Source organism: Manihot esculenta, chromosome 6 (assembly GCF_001659605.2).
Source record: "Manihot esculenta cultivar AM560-2 chromosome 6, M.esculenta_v8, whole genome shotgun sequence".
NCBI lineage: Eukaryota > Viridiplantae > Streptophyta > Magnoliopsida > Malpighiales > Euphorbiaceae > Manihot > Manihot esculenta.
In genome coordinates this window covers 24234271-24246853 of record NC_035166.2, presented here as the reverse complement: position 1 = coordinate 24246853, position 12583 = coordinate 24234271, and the positions used below count along the sequence as shown (strand labels likewise).

The 12583-nt window shown below is 37.2% G+C and overlaps 2 protein-coding genes across 3 annotated transcripts; one reads left to right on the top strand and one right to left on the bottom strand.

Annotated features, from left to right (window-relative positions):
* Window positions 1-1724: 1724 nt before the first annotated feature.
* On the top strand, window positions 1725-3985 carry LOC110616556 (pentatricopeptide repeat-containing protein At1g08070, chloroplastic). The gene has a single exon (XM_021758955.2). It carries the CDS (start codon window positions 1783-1785, stop codon window positions 3877-3879), a length of 2097 nt encoding a protein of 698 aa, XP_021614647.1. The 5' UTR covers window positions 1725-1782; the 3' UTR covers window positions 3880-3985.
* Window positions 3986-6828: 2843 nt separating this feature from the next.
* On the bottom strand, window positions 6829-11396 carry LOC110616998 (protein JOKA2). Of its 2 annotated transcripts, none has more exons than XM_021759559.2 (7): window positions 11144-11396; window positions 8769-9835; window positions 8556-8679; window positions 8194-8451; window positions 7940-8089; window positions 7309-7860; window positions 6829-7141 (listed from the first exon to the last, which is right to left on the bottom strand). In XM_021759559.2, exons 1-7 carry the CDS (start codon window positions 11165-11167, stop codon window positions 7043-7045), a joined length of 2274 nt encoding a protein of 757 aa, XP_021615251.1. In that variant the 5' UTR covers window positions 11168-11396; the 3' UTR covers window positions 6829-7042. The 2 variants fall into 2 exon arrangements, with proteins under 2 accessions (XP_021615251.1, XP_021615252.1); XM_021759560.2 differs by having other exon boundaries at window positions 8194-8445.
* Between the last annotated feature and the right edge of the window lie 1187 nt (window positions 11397-12583).

Here is a 12583-nt window from a genome sequence, read left to right as displayed (position 1 = left end):
CAACAAAGCAATGCTGATCACACTCTGTTTATCAAACATCATAAGGGTAAGACCACCCTTCTTATTGTGTATGTTGATGATATAGTGGTGACAGGTGATGACAAAGAGGAAATGGCTCAACTAAAGAGGTTGTTAGCTCAGGAATTTGAAATCAAAGATCTGGGAAAACTGCAATATTTTCTAGGTATCGAGGTGGCTAGATCAGAAAAAGGAATTTTCATCTCTCAAAGAAAGTATATTCTGGATCTTTTGGAAGAAACTGGTATGATGGGGTGTAAACCAGCAGAATCTCCCATTGAAAGTAATCACAAGCTGAAAGCAGGAACTGGTGAGTCCGTGGATATTGGAAGATATCAGAGATTGGTAGGAAGGTTGATTTATCTCTCACACACTCGACCGGATATAGCCTATGCTGTTAGCTTAGTCAGCCAATTCATGCATGACCCTCGCGAGACTCATATGCAAGCTGTACTTCGCATCTTGAGATACCTAAAGTCTGCGCCAGGGAAAGGGCTTCTTTATTCCAAACATGGTCATCTCCGAATTGAAACTTTTACAGATGCAGATTGGGCAGGATCTCTCGATGACAGGAGATCCACATCTGGCTACTGCATAGTTGTGGGGGGAAACCTTGTCACTTGGAGGAGCAAAAAACAAAGTGTTGTTGCTCGGTCAAGTGCGGAAGCAGAATACAGAGCAATGACCCAAGGAGTGTGTGAACTCTTATGGTTGCAGAAGTTATTGGAAGAGTTGAGATTGTCCGAGAGAGACAAGATAACCTTGTATTGTGACAATAAAGCTGCTATAAGTATAGCACAAAACCCAGTCCAACATGACCGAACGAAGCACATTGAAATTGATCGGCATTTCATTAAAGAAAAATTAACAGACGGTGTCTTGAGCCTAGTTCATGTGACTTCTACTGAGCAACTTGCGGATGTGTTTACTAAAGGGCTTAACAACAAGATCTATCATAATCTGATTTGCAAGTTGGGCATGTGTGACATCTTTGCACCAACTTGAGGGGGAGTGTTGACTTATTTGCTAATCCTAATTGATTCTAGGGATTTGATTTGATTTGATTAGGATCCTTAATTATCTCTGTAATTATTATTTGATTATTTACTTCCTGTTTAGATATGATTCTTTGTATATAAATAGCTATGTAGACATATTGTACAAATCAAGAGTGAAATACAAGAATACTCAAAATTTTCCCAAAAATCTTCAATTAATGATATATAAATATATCCTAAAAAATAAATACTTTTTTTTAAATGGTAAAAAATAAATACCTTTAAATATAATAGTATCGTTTCATTCTAATGTATTTTATTTAAAGAGTATAAATAAATTTATTTAAGAGTTTAAAAGTTACATATGACTAATTATTAAGCTTTTTTATTTTTGTTAAGAGTCAAATAAATTTAAATATAAAATAATATTATTTTTTTAATAATAAAATATTATTTTTTATAATTTAAAAAATAAAAAAATAAAATTTTAATTTTCATAAAAACTTAAAGAATACATAAATATAATAAAATAATTTTTAAAATTATAAAAATAAAATGTTATCATATAAAATATATTTTTATTATTAAAAAAATAATATTATATTAAATAAAAATTTATTTGACTATTAAATAACTTAATTAACTCAAATAGATTGATCTTATTTAATACTTGGAGTAAAATATACATTGTTTAATTGCACTTATATCCCTTTAAAAACCGTCAACCTTCAAACGGCAATCCCAGAATAGGGTGGCCGCAAAGAACATGGCTACTGCACTTGCTCACTCTCCTGCCAAATTTCTCCCACCCGTAACCGCCATTCCTCAGTTCCCAGATGACCCCAAAACCCTAATCTTACAACAATGCAAAACAACCAAAGACCTGAACCAAGTCCACGCCCACCTTCTCAAAACTCGCCGCTACCTCGACCCTACAGTGACCGAGAACCTTCTCGAATCGGCCGCCATCCTCCTCCCCACTACCACCATGGACTATGCGTTATCCATTTTCGACAAAATCGACCATCCGGATTCTTCGGCTTATAACGTCATGATAAGGGCCTTTACAATGAAGCAATTTCCTTATAAAGCCTTGCTGTTATTCAAACAAATGCTCGAAAACGCGGTTCCTTTCGATGAATTCACTTTCCCTTGCACTCTAAAATCTTGTTCCAGATTGCGTGGAAAAAAAGAGGGGAAACAGATCCATGCTCAGATTGTGAAATGTGGGTTTGGGTCTAATTCTGTTGTCTTGAACACTTTAATTCATATGTATGCTAATTGTGGTGAAGTCGAGATAGCGAGGAAAGTGTTTGATGGAATGCCTGAAAGAGATATTTTTGCATGGAATTCTTTGTTCTCCGGGTATGTTAAGAGTGGATATTATGAGGATGCCGTTAAGTTGTTCTATAAAATGAGGACATCGGGTGTTCGGTTTAATGAGATAACTTTGGTTAGTGTTTTGACAGCATGTGGAAGATTGGCTGATATAGAACTGGGAGAGTGGATTGCTGAATACACAAGGGCAAATGGGCTTGATGTAAATGTTAACTTAGCTACGGCTCTTCTTGATATGTATGCGAAATGTGGTGAGGTGGACAAAGCACGGAGGTTGTTTGACCAAATGGGTCGGAGGGATGTTGTTGCCTGGAGCGCTATGATTTCTGGTTATAGTCAAGCACGGAGATGCAAGGAGGCGCTTCAACTTTTCAGTGAGATGCAGATTGCAAATTTGGATCCCAATGAGGTTACTATGGTCAGTGTACTCTCCTGTTGTGCTGTCCTTGGCGCACTGGAGACTGGCAAGTGGGTTCACCTGTATATTAAGAAGAAGAGGATGAAGCTCACTGTCACACTAGGAACCGCATTAATAGATCTCTATGCAAAATGCGGACAAATAAATACTGCAACTGAAGTGTTTCAAATGATGCCTTCAAAAAATGTATACTCATGGACGGCCCTAATTCAGGGTCTTGCTAATAACGGGCAAGGAAAAAAGGCACTTGAGTTCTATCAATTGATGCGGGAAAGAAATGTTAAACCAAATGATGTAACTTTTATTGGAGTTCTTTCCGCATGTAGCCATGTTGGTCTGGTTGAAGAGGGTCATGATTTTTTCAACAGCATGGGTAAAGAATTTGGTATTGAACCTAGAATGGAACACTATGGCTGCATGGTAGACATCCTCGGTAGAGCTGCATTGATCAAAGAAGCTTATCAGTTCATAGAGAAAATGCCCATCCAGCCGAATGCTGTTATTTGGAGAACGCTGTTGGCTTCTTGTAGAGCTCATAAAAATGTTGAAATTGGGGAGAAAGCAGTCAAACAACTAGTTAGTTTGGAGCCCATGCATAGTGGGGATTACATTCTGTTGTCTAATATTTACGCGTCAGTGGGTAGGTGGGAGGACGCAATGCGGACAAGGAGTCGGATGAAAGAGAAGGGGATCAAGAAAACACCTGGTTGTAGTTCAATTGAGTTGGATGGAGAGATTTACGAGTTTTTGGCTGAAGAAAATGCGTATCCAATAAAGGAAGTTTATTGCGCTACTGAAGACATGATAAAACAAATCAAGGCCGCTGGTTATGTCCCAAACACAGCAGATGCAAGAATAGATGCAGAGGAAGATGATAAGGAAGCTGCAGTTTCTCACCATAGTGAGAAGCTGGCCATTGCATTTGGTCTTATTAAAACTCGTCCTGGAACCACGATTAGAATATCCAAAAATCTGAGAGTGTGTACAGATTGCCACAATGCAGCAAAAATAATATCAAAGGTATATAATAGAGAAATTGTCCTTAGGGATCGAAACCGCTTCCACCACTTCAAAGAGGGGTCATGTTCTTGCAATGACTATTGGTAAAATGGGATGCCATTTCTATATGTGTCGATCAATAACTTATTTAGGTTTTGATCTAGCGAGTGTATGCACTCTGAATTGAAATTTAATTGATTTTAGTGAGTTTCCATTTGTGGTGTATGCATATGGTGATGATGCATGATTAAGTGATCTCTTCTATCAGATTGAAGTTTGATGTTTCATTTGCCAGCTACCTAGCCGTCTCGTAAAATATCCTTGCAGCGTTCCTGGCCTTCTGGAAATAATGCAAAGGATTTGACAAATGGGGCAAAATTTAAGAATGAAGACATTGTTTAAGAAAACAAAGGTGGCTCTTTCAGGAAATAAAGAAAAAAGTGAGAAAACAAAAAACAAATCAAAGGTAACCTTCGCAACGAATCCCAAATCTAAATCCCTCATCAGTTCGGCACCTCTTTTCATTTATTTTTTTTTCCCATTTTTCTCTCACAAAAATAGGAGTTGGTTTCCTTAACTTTACACTTTTAACCAAACACACACTAAACCACAACTCAAAACTTTTATTGATGACATCTCTTCTTGGTAAGAGAGAAATCTTCTCATTCTTTGATTTCGAGTTTTAAACAGAAAGGATCGGCTCTTACCACTCCGTCAGCTTCTTTTGCCCTCCAAGGCAAGGAAAGACCGTCATACCTGTTATTTGGCTGCGGTCGCCCTTCCACTGTTGGATTGGTACTTTTCAGCTGAATCATTTTCTGCAAAGGTTAGCTTGAGACACGATTTCTTTGTGTTTGTTATGTTCGTTTTAACATAATTTTTCTTTTTTTTTTGGGCAAGGTGCAGCTGGAAAACTTGGAAGAGCTGTCCTGGTCCTATGAAAGAACGCAAATAGCTCCACTAATGGTAACTCGTATTATTCTAGATCAATCTAGAAGGCGCGAATGAATTCATTTTAGGGGACATCACCTCTACTTCTCATTGATGATCCTTTGGTCTTGAGTTTCTTCTATTTGAAGCTTTGGCCTCAACATGTTTCAACCTCCATGAGGTATGGCCTTGAGCTTTTAGTAGTATTTCTAGCTTTGACTTTGGATTCAGATTCTTAAGATCTGGAGATCTTATTGTAGTTGTTAAATCCATGCATGGCAGCCGGCAATTAAGCTCTACCTCGTGCTTTTCTGGCGGCAACATTCTACTTAGGGATGGCAGGCGGGCGGGTTTTCACGGGTACCCGATCCGCCCAAACCCTATTAGTACGGATTTGGGTTTTTACAAAACGGATTTGGGCGAATTCGGATTTGAAAAATTTTACCCGTCTCGGATTCGGGTAGGGTTCGGGATTAGGTGATCGGATACCCGTTACCCGAACCCGATTAACTATACTAACAAAACTAACCCTAATCTCTAATTTATTTTTTCATTTTACTCTTTTCTCTCTTCGTTTACGTCTCTCTCTCCCTCGCTTCCCTTCCCATAGTTCTCAGTCACGCCTCTCCCCCACTTCACTGACGACTGCCGGCAGCTCAGTCGTCACCGGCGACGTCTCCTTTCTCTCCCCAGTCGACGATAAATCTTCTCTCTCCCCCATCAGCAATATCTCATTCTCTCTCTCCAGCAGCGACATCTCCGACTTTCCAGTTGAAGACAACTCTTCCCTCTGCCCGGTCGGCGTCGGTGATATCTCATTCTCTCTCCCCAGTCGGGTGAAATCTACTCTTTTCGATTTAAGTTTCTCTCCCCGCACTTCACTGACGCTAGAGACAACCCTTCTCTCCTCAATCGGCGACATCTGCTTTGACTATAACTCTCTTCAGGTTTTAAGATCTTTTATGCGTATGTTCTTAAAGAATTTTATAATTTATGAACTATTAATCTGATTATTTGGATATGTTAAAAAATCTAATTATTTGCTATTTGATTAATGTAATACTGTTGATTTTAAAAATTTATGGACAATTAATCTAATTATTTGATTATAAATCATTATTTGTTGGGTTGCTGATTCTTGTCATAGTTTATTTGATTTTGTCATTGAATTGAATTAAAAAAATTATTTGCTGAGTTGCTGGTTTATATCGGGTTCGGATATTGTGCGGGTATTGTTAAACGGGTTTGGGACGAGTTCGGATAGTAAAATTAAAATATTAAACGGGTTTGGGACGGATTCGGGAATTGTATATATAATCGGGTTCGAGTTTGGATACTCTCAATTTTGCGGATACCCTACCCGTTTACATCCCTAATTCTACTGCTTCTCCTTCACAATGTTGGGTCCGGTTGGTTTCCGGATTGAAGACCCGTTTAGCCTAGTTTTCCCCCTATTGCAGCCTTAAGCCCGCTTTTGTGGATTGAATAAATGGTCCGGTAGCTGTTTATTTTTTTCCCATTACACCACATTTTAGTTGGACTCAACTCTTTGCGTTTAAGGCCTTAATGGAATTACTTGCCTAAGAAAAATGGGGATGACAATAATCTCAGCAGTAAGATCCAACTAGGTAGCAGCAACAGCATAGTCAGATAAGTACAGTGCAATATATCTACTACCCAAGACCTGGTCCATAGCTTTTCGAGTCAAATCCGTAGCTTCCCTCATCTCCTTTTTTAATTTTTCGGACCTTTCTCGCTGCTTACCAGTCATGTAATCTAGCTTACATTCAGAATTTTAATTGAATATAGGTTTTTGACCAACACCGATCTTTTGTCTATGAATACCACAGGCAGTCCTAAAAAGGGGTCTCCAATCAAGCCTAAGACTTAGCGGCTAAATTCTAATCCTCACCGAGGGAATCCGATTACGCACACAACTAATAACTGGTACAAGAGAAAATCCCAATGGAAGAAGCACCAAGACAGCATTACTGCAAACCGAGACTGCCATGCTAGATGAACCAACGGCACGGACAGCAGTACACTAGTCTACGATACGCACAATACAAGACCATACCATTAACTACATACATTGTTGAGACAACTATACAATTTATGAGACCACGATAACTAAACAAGTTCTATTATTTATCCACATTCTGCACAGCATAGATATGTTCATAGAGAATTCCATCCATCAGTAAAAGGTCTAATAGCCCTTCATTCTGAGCAATTTTTACAGAACCCGCCTGAGCAGATAACAAGTCACATCTACGTAATTATAACTGTATTTATTTTTTATAGCAATTACTATATCTACCTCGATGTTAGGTGTATCCGATTAAGCTTTCTCCCCAGTAAGGAGATCCATCACAACACGCTTGATGCTCCCATTATTCTTCTTCAGCAGCCTCCTATTCATTTCCTTGTCAGAGAAGCCCTGCACCAGAACAAAAACATTAAGCCTCCGCTCCAGTATAAGCTTATTAAAAAGATTGATCAAGTATATTATTGAAGCTCTAACAAATCTTAACAACTAAAAGTAAGATTAAAATGCACCAACTATTGTAAATTGTACTCGTCCATCCTTTACTACCAAAAACTTACCATCTCCTGTAACTCTTCAAGAATTGGATCCCAATCAGAAACGCCACAGAGATCATCCACCGACTGTTCTAAGTTGTACTCGTTCATCCTCAAGATCTCCTTGTTCAAATCAATCTGCTTGAAGCCCATCTCCTCAAGTTCCTTAAGAAGAGACTTCTCAACAGCATCTTTTACAGTGACATCATCAGATGACGATGGGACATCCATAGCAGGAAGGGCTTCTGAGGGCACAACAGGGGCCATGTCACGCAAGTCTATGATAGGATATGACACAGAGGAAGGAGCCTGATTAGAAGCAGAACTGGAAACACCATCACCAACTAACAATGTATCATTTATAGGGAAATTCAGCTCCTGTTCCTTAGGCTGCTCAACATCAACTGTGGGCACTGGCACTGAAGTAGAATTGCAAGGCTCTAGAAAACCACTATCCATTACAGGCTGCAGATTCACATCTATTATTTGAGGGCTTTTGGAGCCACTGCAATCAGGGAGCAAATTCAAGTTCAAACCTCTAACTCCATTAAGCGAGTCTTTCACGGAAGCATCAACCTGAAAGGTCATAATGTATAATTTACAACATATGATGCATATCCTGAAAGTTTGAAGGGAAATTCCAAACAAAAACTACCTGGATAAGAACCCAGACACGTTGCCCAAATTTTGTGCCTGATGGGGATGCCATCCTCCAGTATGAAATATATCGACCAGGTAACTCAGGAGAGGTAAAATCAACTGCAATGTCAAGTTCCCCATCCACAGGCACACCATCAGCAGGAATCTGGCAAGTATTCATGAAACCACTAAATGAACCTATATAACAAATAAATTTGCAACAAATAATAAAAAAAGGGGAAATGGAAATTTAAGCAAGGAAGATGCTACCTCCAAGTCAGCAGAATCTGCATGGCTGAATCTGTCTCCCCCAATCCACACAAGCCGTGATCCCTGAGGCCACACAATGCTGCCACTATTGCGCATCCGCCAAATCTTGGTAAAAGGAGTTGATGAAGCCATCATTGTACCATCCAATAAATTCACATCCAAAATGAAGCGGCTGTCCAACTTGGCTCGAGCCGGCTTTACTCCGCAATGTCTCATGACAGGTGATAGTGGAGGGGGCCCAACCCAGTAATTCTGTGACTTCACAGGAGAGAGAAAAGGAAATGGAAAAAAGTAAGTAAAACTATATCAAAGGATTGTCTAGCCATAAAGACATGTAGTTAAAGATGAGAAAGTCTAGGTACATGATCGTGTAACCCCTTGAATGAGCGTGGATGCCTATAATACACTGGCCTGTCCATCTTGATATAATCATATTCGTTACCCATTTCTATAAAGCAGATGCTGCAGAGATCGTAATCCTCTCTTCTGCATGAACAAGAAGGGAAATGGGATCACCTGTACATTTGATACTAACATTACAAGAGGAACACCAAAGCTTTAGATAAATTCCTTACACTTTGGACTTGTACCGAGGTCCAGTGATGGGATGAACACCACAACCATCACACTGGACACCTCTATGGAACATGCCAACCATGGAATCATTGCGACCATTACTCCTTCTAGACGAGCTCATTTGAGGCACTATAAAAGGAGGAATAGATAAGTCATTTACCACAGGTATTCCACTAAATGGACATTCAGTACCAAGTGAACTTGGCAAAGCTGAGGCAGTGGAGCTAGAGGATGCACCAACACCAAAACACTTCTCACTTGGCTGACCAGCATTCTGCTTCTTTGTTTCTTTCCTGTCATCAACATGAGGTGTTGGTGCAGAGTTGACATTAGCGCATCCAGATGGATTGGAATCACAAGGAGGATCCAGATTCAAATCAACAGGAGCAAGCACAGAATTGACAGGCACACCCACACCTCTAGTTACATTTGCAATCCTCACCTCTAGACTAGGTTCATCATTCATAGCACTTGTCTCCGCAGGTACTGCTGAAGGCATTGGGTGTTCTGTAGCCCCTGTTTGGGTGCTTGAACTTGCATTGACTCCAGAATGCTGGGATGGACTCAAGATGGTTTGCCCCATTTTTGAAAAGCAGTCAACAACCTCAGCAATCACAGGATTGGGAGCAACAATTTTTGAAGTCAAGTCAAGGGATAGCCTTGAAAGAAGCTCAGATAGAGACTCACGAAATGGCTCAGGCACAGATTTCAGCATATCAGCAGCACAAATGTTGATGTTTGACAATGGATTCTGAACTCGAGGAGATCTCATGGGAGTCGAACTACCACTGGATTTAGCATAAGATTTACCATGTTTATCATTGTTGAGCTGTACATTAACCCTCAGAAATTTCAGGCTTTGTTTCATCACATCAAGTAGATCATCATCATCAACAAGTGTCACAACATCGCCATCTTCATCAACATAAGTCAGAGTAAGATCAGCATTAAGAGGGAAATTAAAGAGACCAAGGATTTTTGCCCTTAGCCCACTCAAGTTGAGATCAAGTTGTCCACTCTCATTAACATGAGCATTGAAACGCCTAAGAGTGTCACCATACCTAACCTGAAGCCATAATGACAAGGAAAATAAACAAAAATAAGCAATGAAGGTCGTGCAACCCAGTTTAAATTGAGAAAAAAAAAACATATTAAAATATTGTGCATCTCTTCTTCAGTGCAACAATTAGCTACATGGAGAATTTAGATATAAACAGTGAACAAACAAATTGAACACAAACACATTGTTGAGTTAGAATGAGTTATAGTAAGGGATTTTCCAGACACCTAACAGTCATAGCAAAGGGGAATGTGTCCAGCCACAGAGTGGAGCAAAGTACAACAGTGTGTAGGCTGTGAGGTACAGGCCTGGCCATGTGATGTCAGGAATTCAGATTCAAAAGGTTACACGGTGGTCTATCCGCAAGCAGTTGGCCCCATAGACGCAAGCAAATTGCCAAATTACATAAATTCTTTGTGTTCCTCTCCTTCATTGTGACTATCTCTTACTCTCATGTATGTGAGTACATTAAGGGACAAAACAATCATCATCTCACTGAGATATCTCACTGAGAAAATGAACATCTTAACCTTTTGAAAAATTCCACCCGCCTCCCCCCAAATCACTGAATATTACAAATGCATGATTACATATACACATGCAGTTATCCAACAAGGCAATACTCTCTCCACTGTACTCTAAAAGTCCTAAAAATAGGTAAGAACTACGAGCTGGGAAAACTCATAACAAGTTAAACTATTGAACTAGAAATTTTTATCTGCAGAAAACAGACATTTATACATGAAATTTCATTTTCCTTAAAGCAATGCATGGGATACAGCGCCATCTACTTTGGCCTACAAGTCATAGTTAAATCATTTTATCAAGCACCCCGCAGTAAATACCAATTTCCTAAAAAGTAAATTAAACGATTTAATGGAAATTGAAATTTTCATTCAACGTAAAGGTGTTGCCGCAGTATGCGTGTGGAAGAAGTCCAGTAACAACACAAGCACAAACTTCCATTTTTCTTTACAAGTCCCTAAACAACCTCGTATTATCAGGTCCACTAACACCTTAAGCTCAAATTAGCCCCAAATTCAGAAGGATTTCCCAAAACTCAGAGCACCACATGACAAAATAAATTCCCACAATCAATTAAGCAGTAAAAAAAACTGCCTGAAACCTTCCAGCTAAAACAAAGAGAAAAATAGAAAGAAAAAAAAACCAAAAAGAGGGAAAAGCAAGCAATCCCAGATATTAAAACCCAAACCAATTACAATTCAACGACGAAAAATTAGAGCATGAAAAAAAAAAAGGCAGCCCACCAACCCAAAAAAATTTAAAAACTTAAATTGAAGTAAGAAGACAGACCTTGATCACCAGAGTAGACTCCATAGGTTGCAGAGAAAGACGCGTTCCAGTGAGCCGCGCAAATTCCAAAAGGGGAAAAGCCAAACCCTAAGTACCGTAACTGGTAGCGCTTGATAAAGAGAGATGGAGAGGAATTGTTCAAAAGATAAAGAATGGGATCCGAGAGAGTGATTTTGGGAAAGGCCTAATTCTCCAGCGTACCTGTAAGCCGCTTTTGGCGTGAAAATGAGTAGGTGAAACTTCGGCTGGAGGTTGTGTTGATTTATATGTATTTATTATTATTATTTTTTTTCCCAATTAGCTTGCTGCATAAGAAATAATTTTTATTTTATTTTTTTATGAAAATAAATTTATTTTATTTATTTCTTCCTAAGAAAGGAAACCTGCTTCGTTAAGGAATCCAATCAATCCATTTGTATTTGGATTGATCTTTATCGCCATTATTAGATCGTTTGCAACTCGGCCGTACTCATTACGAGATGTTTGACTTTATTGTTATTGAAAGAAAAATATTTGTAAATAAAAAAATGAACGCATCAAAAAAAATTAAAAATTAGTTTTAATATATTTTATTTATAAAATTGTAAAATAATCTATTACTTTCTAATAATATTTAGACTAATAGTTTTAAATTTTTTTATTTTATTATATTATTTTAAATTTATCAATTTTTAATCTAAATTAATTAATAATGATGATAATCTTAATCTATTTAACAAATTAAATTTAATTACATGTACAATCTACAAAATCATTTTAAAATGAAAATGTAAATCCCAGTATTTACCGATGATAATAATAAAAATATATTACGTTTTGTAAAATTTTCCATTGTAAAAAAACTACCTTTTGTTTTATTTTTAATGGATTTTTTTTCACCATTAAAAAATAATTTTAAAATTTTATTTTTTACTTATTAATATAAAATGAGTAAAACACATTTCTGTTTGCTAATTGACATGGTTATCAAATATTTATATCAAATTTTCTAATTTTATATCTAAGCATTTTAATTTTATTACTATTACAAATAATTTTTAAATTAACTTTAATCAACTTTAAATTTATATATATATATATCATTTCGAGTGTTATACTTTTGTCAGTTATATTTAGCTGTAAATCAAAAAAATTAAATAAATTGAATTAATTTAAAATTTTAATTTTTTTAATTTAATTTAATTTTAATCAATAAAAATTAATTAAATTAAATTAAATTGATTGGTGAATAATAATATACTATTTCTAATATTATAAGAAAAATAGATTAAATATTTTAATTAAATTTTAAAATATTAAAAATAATGTGTATAAAATAAAAAAAAATTAATTGATGAAATCAAATTAAACCAAATTAAATTGATTCGATTTAAAATATTACACCATACAAATTATATTACAAAATAAATTAGGAGTGAGTTAATTCTTCTTCTCTAATTA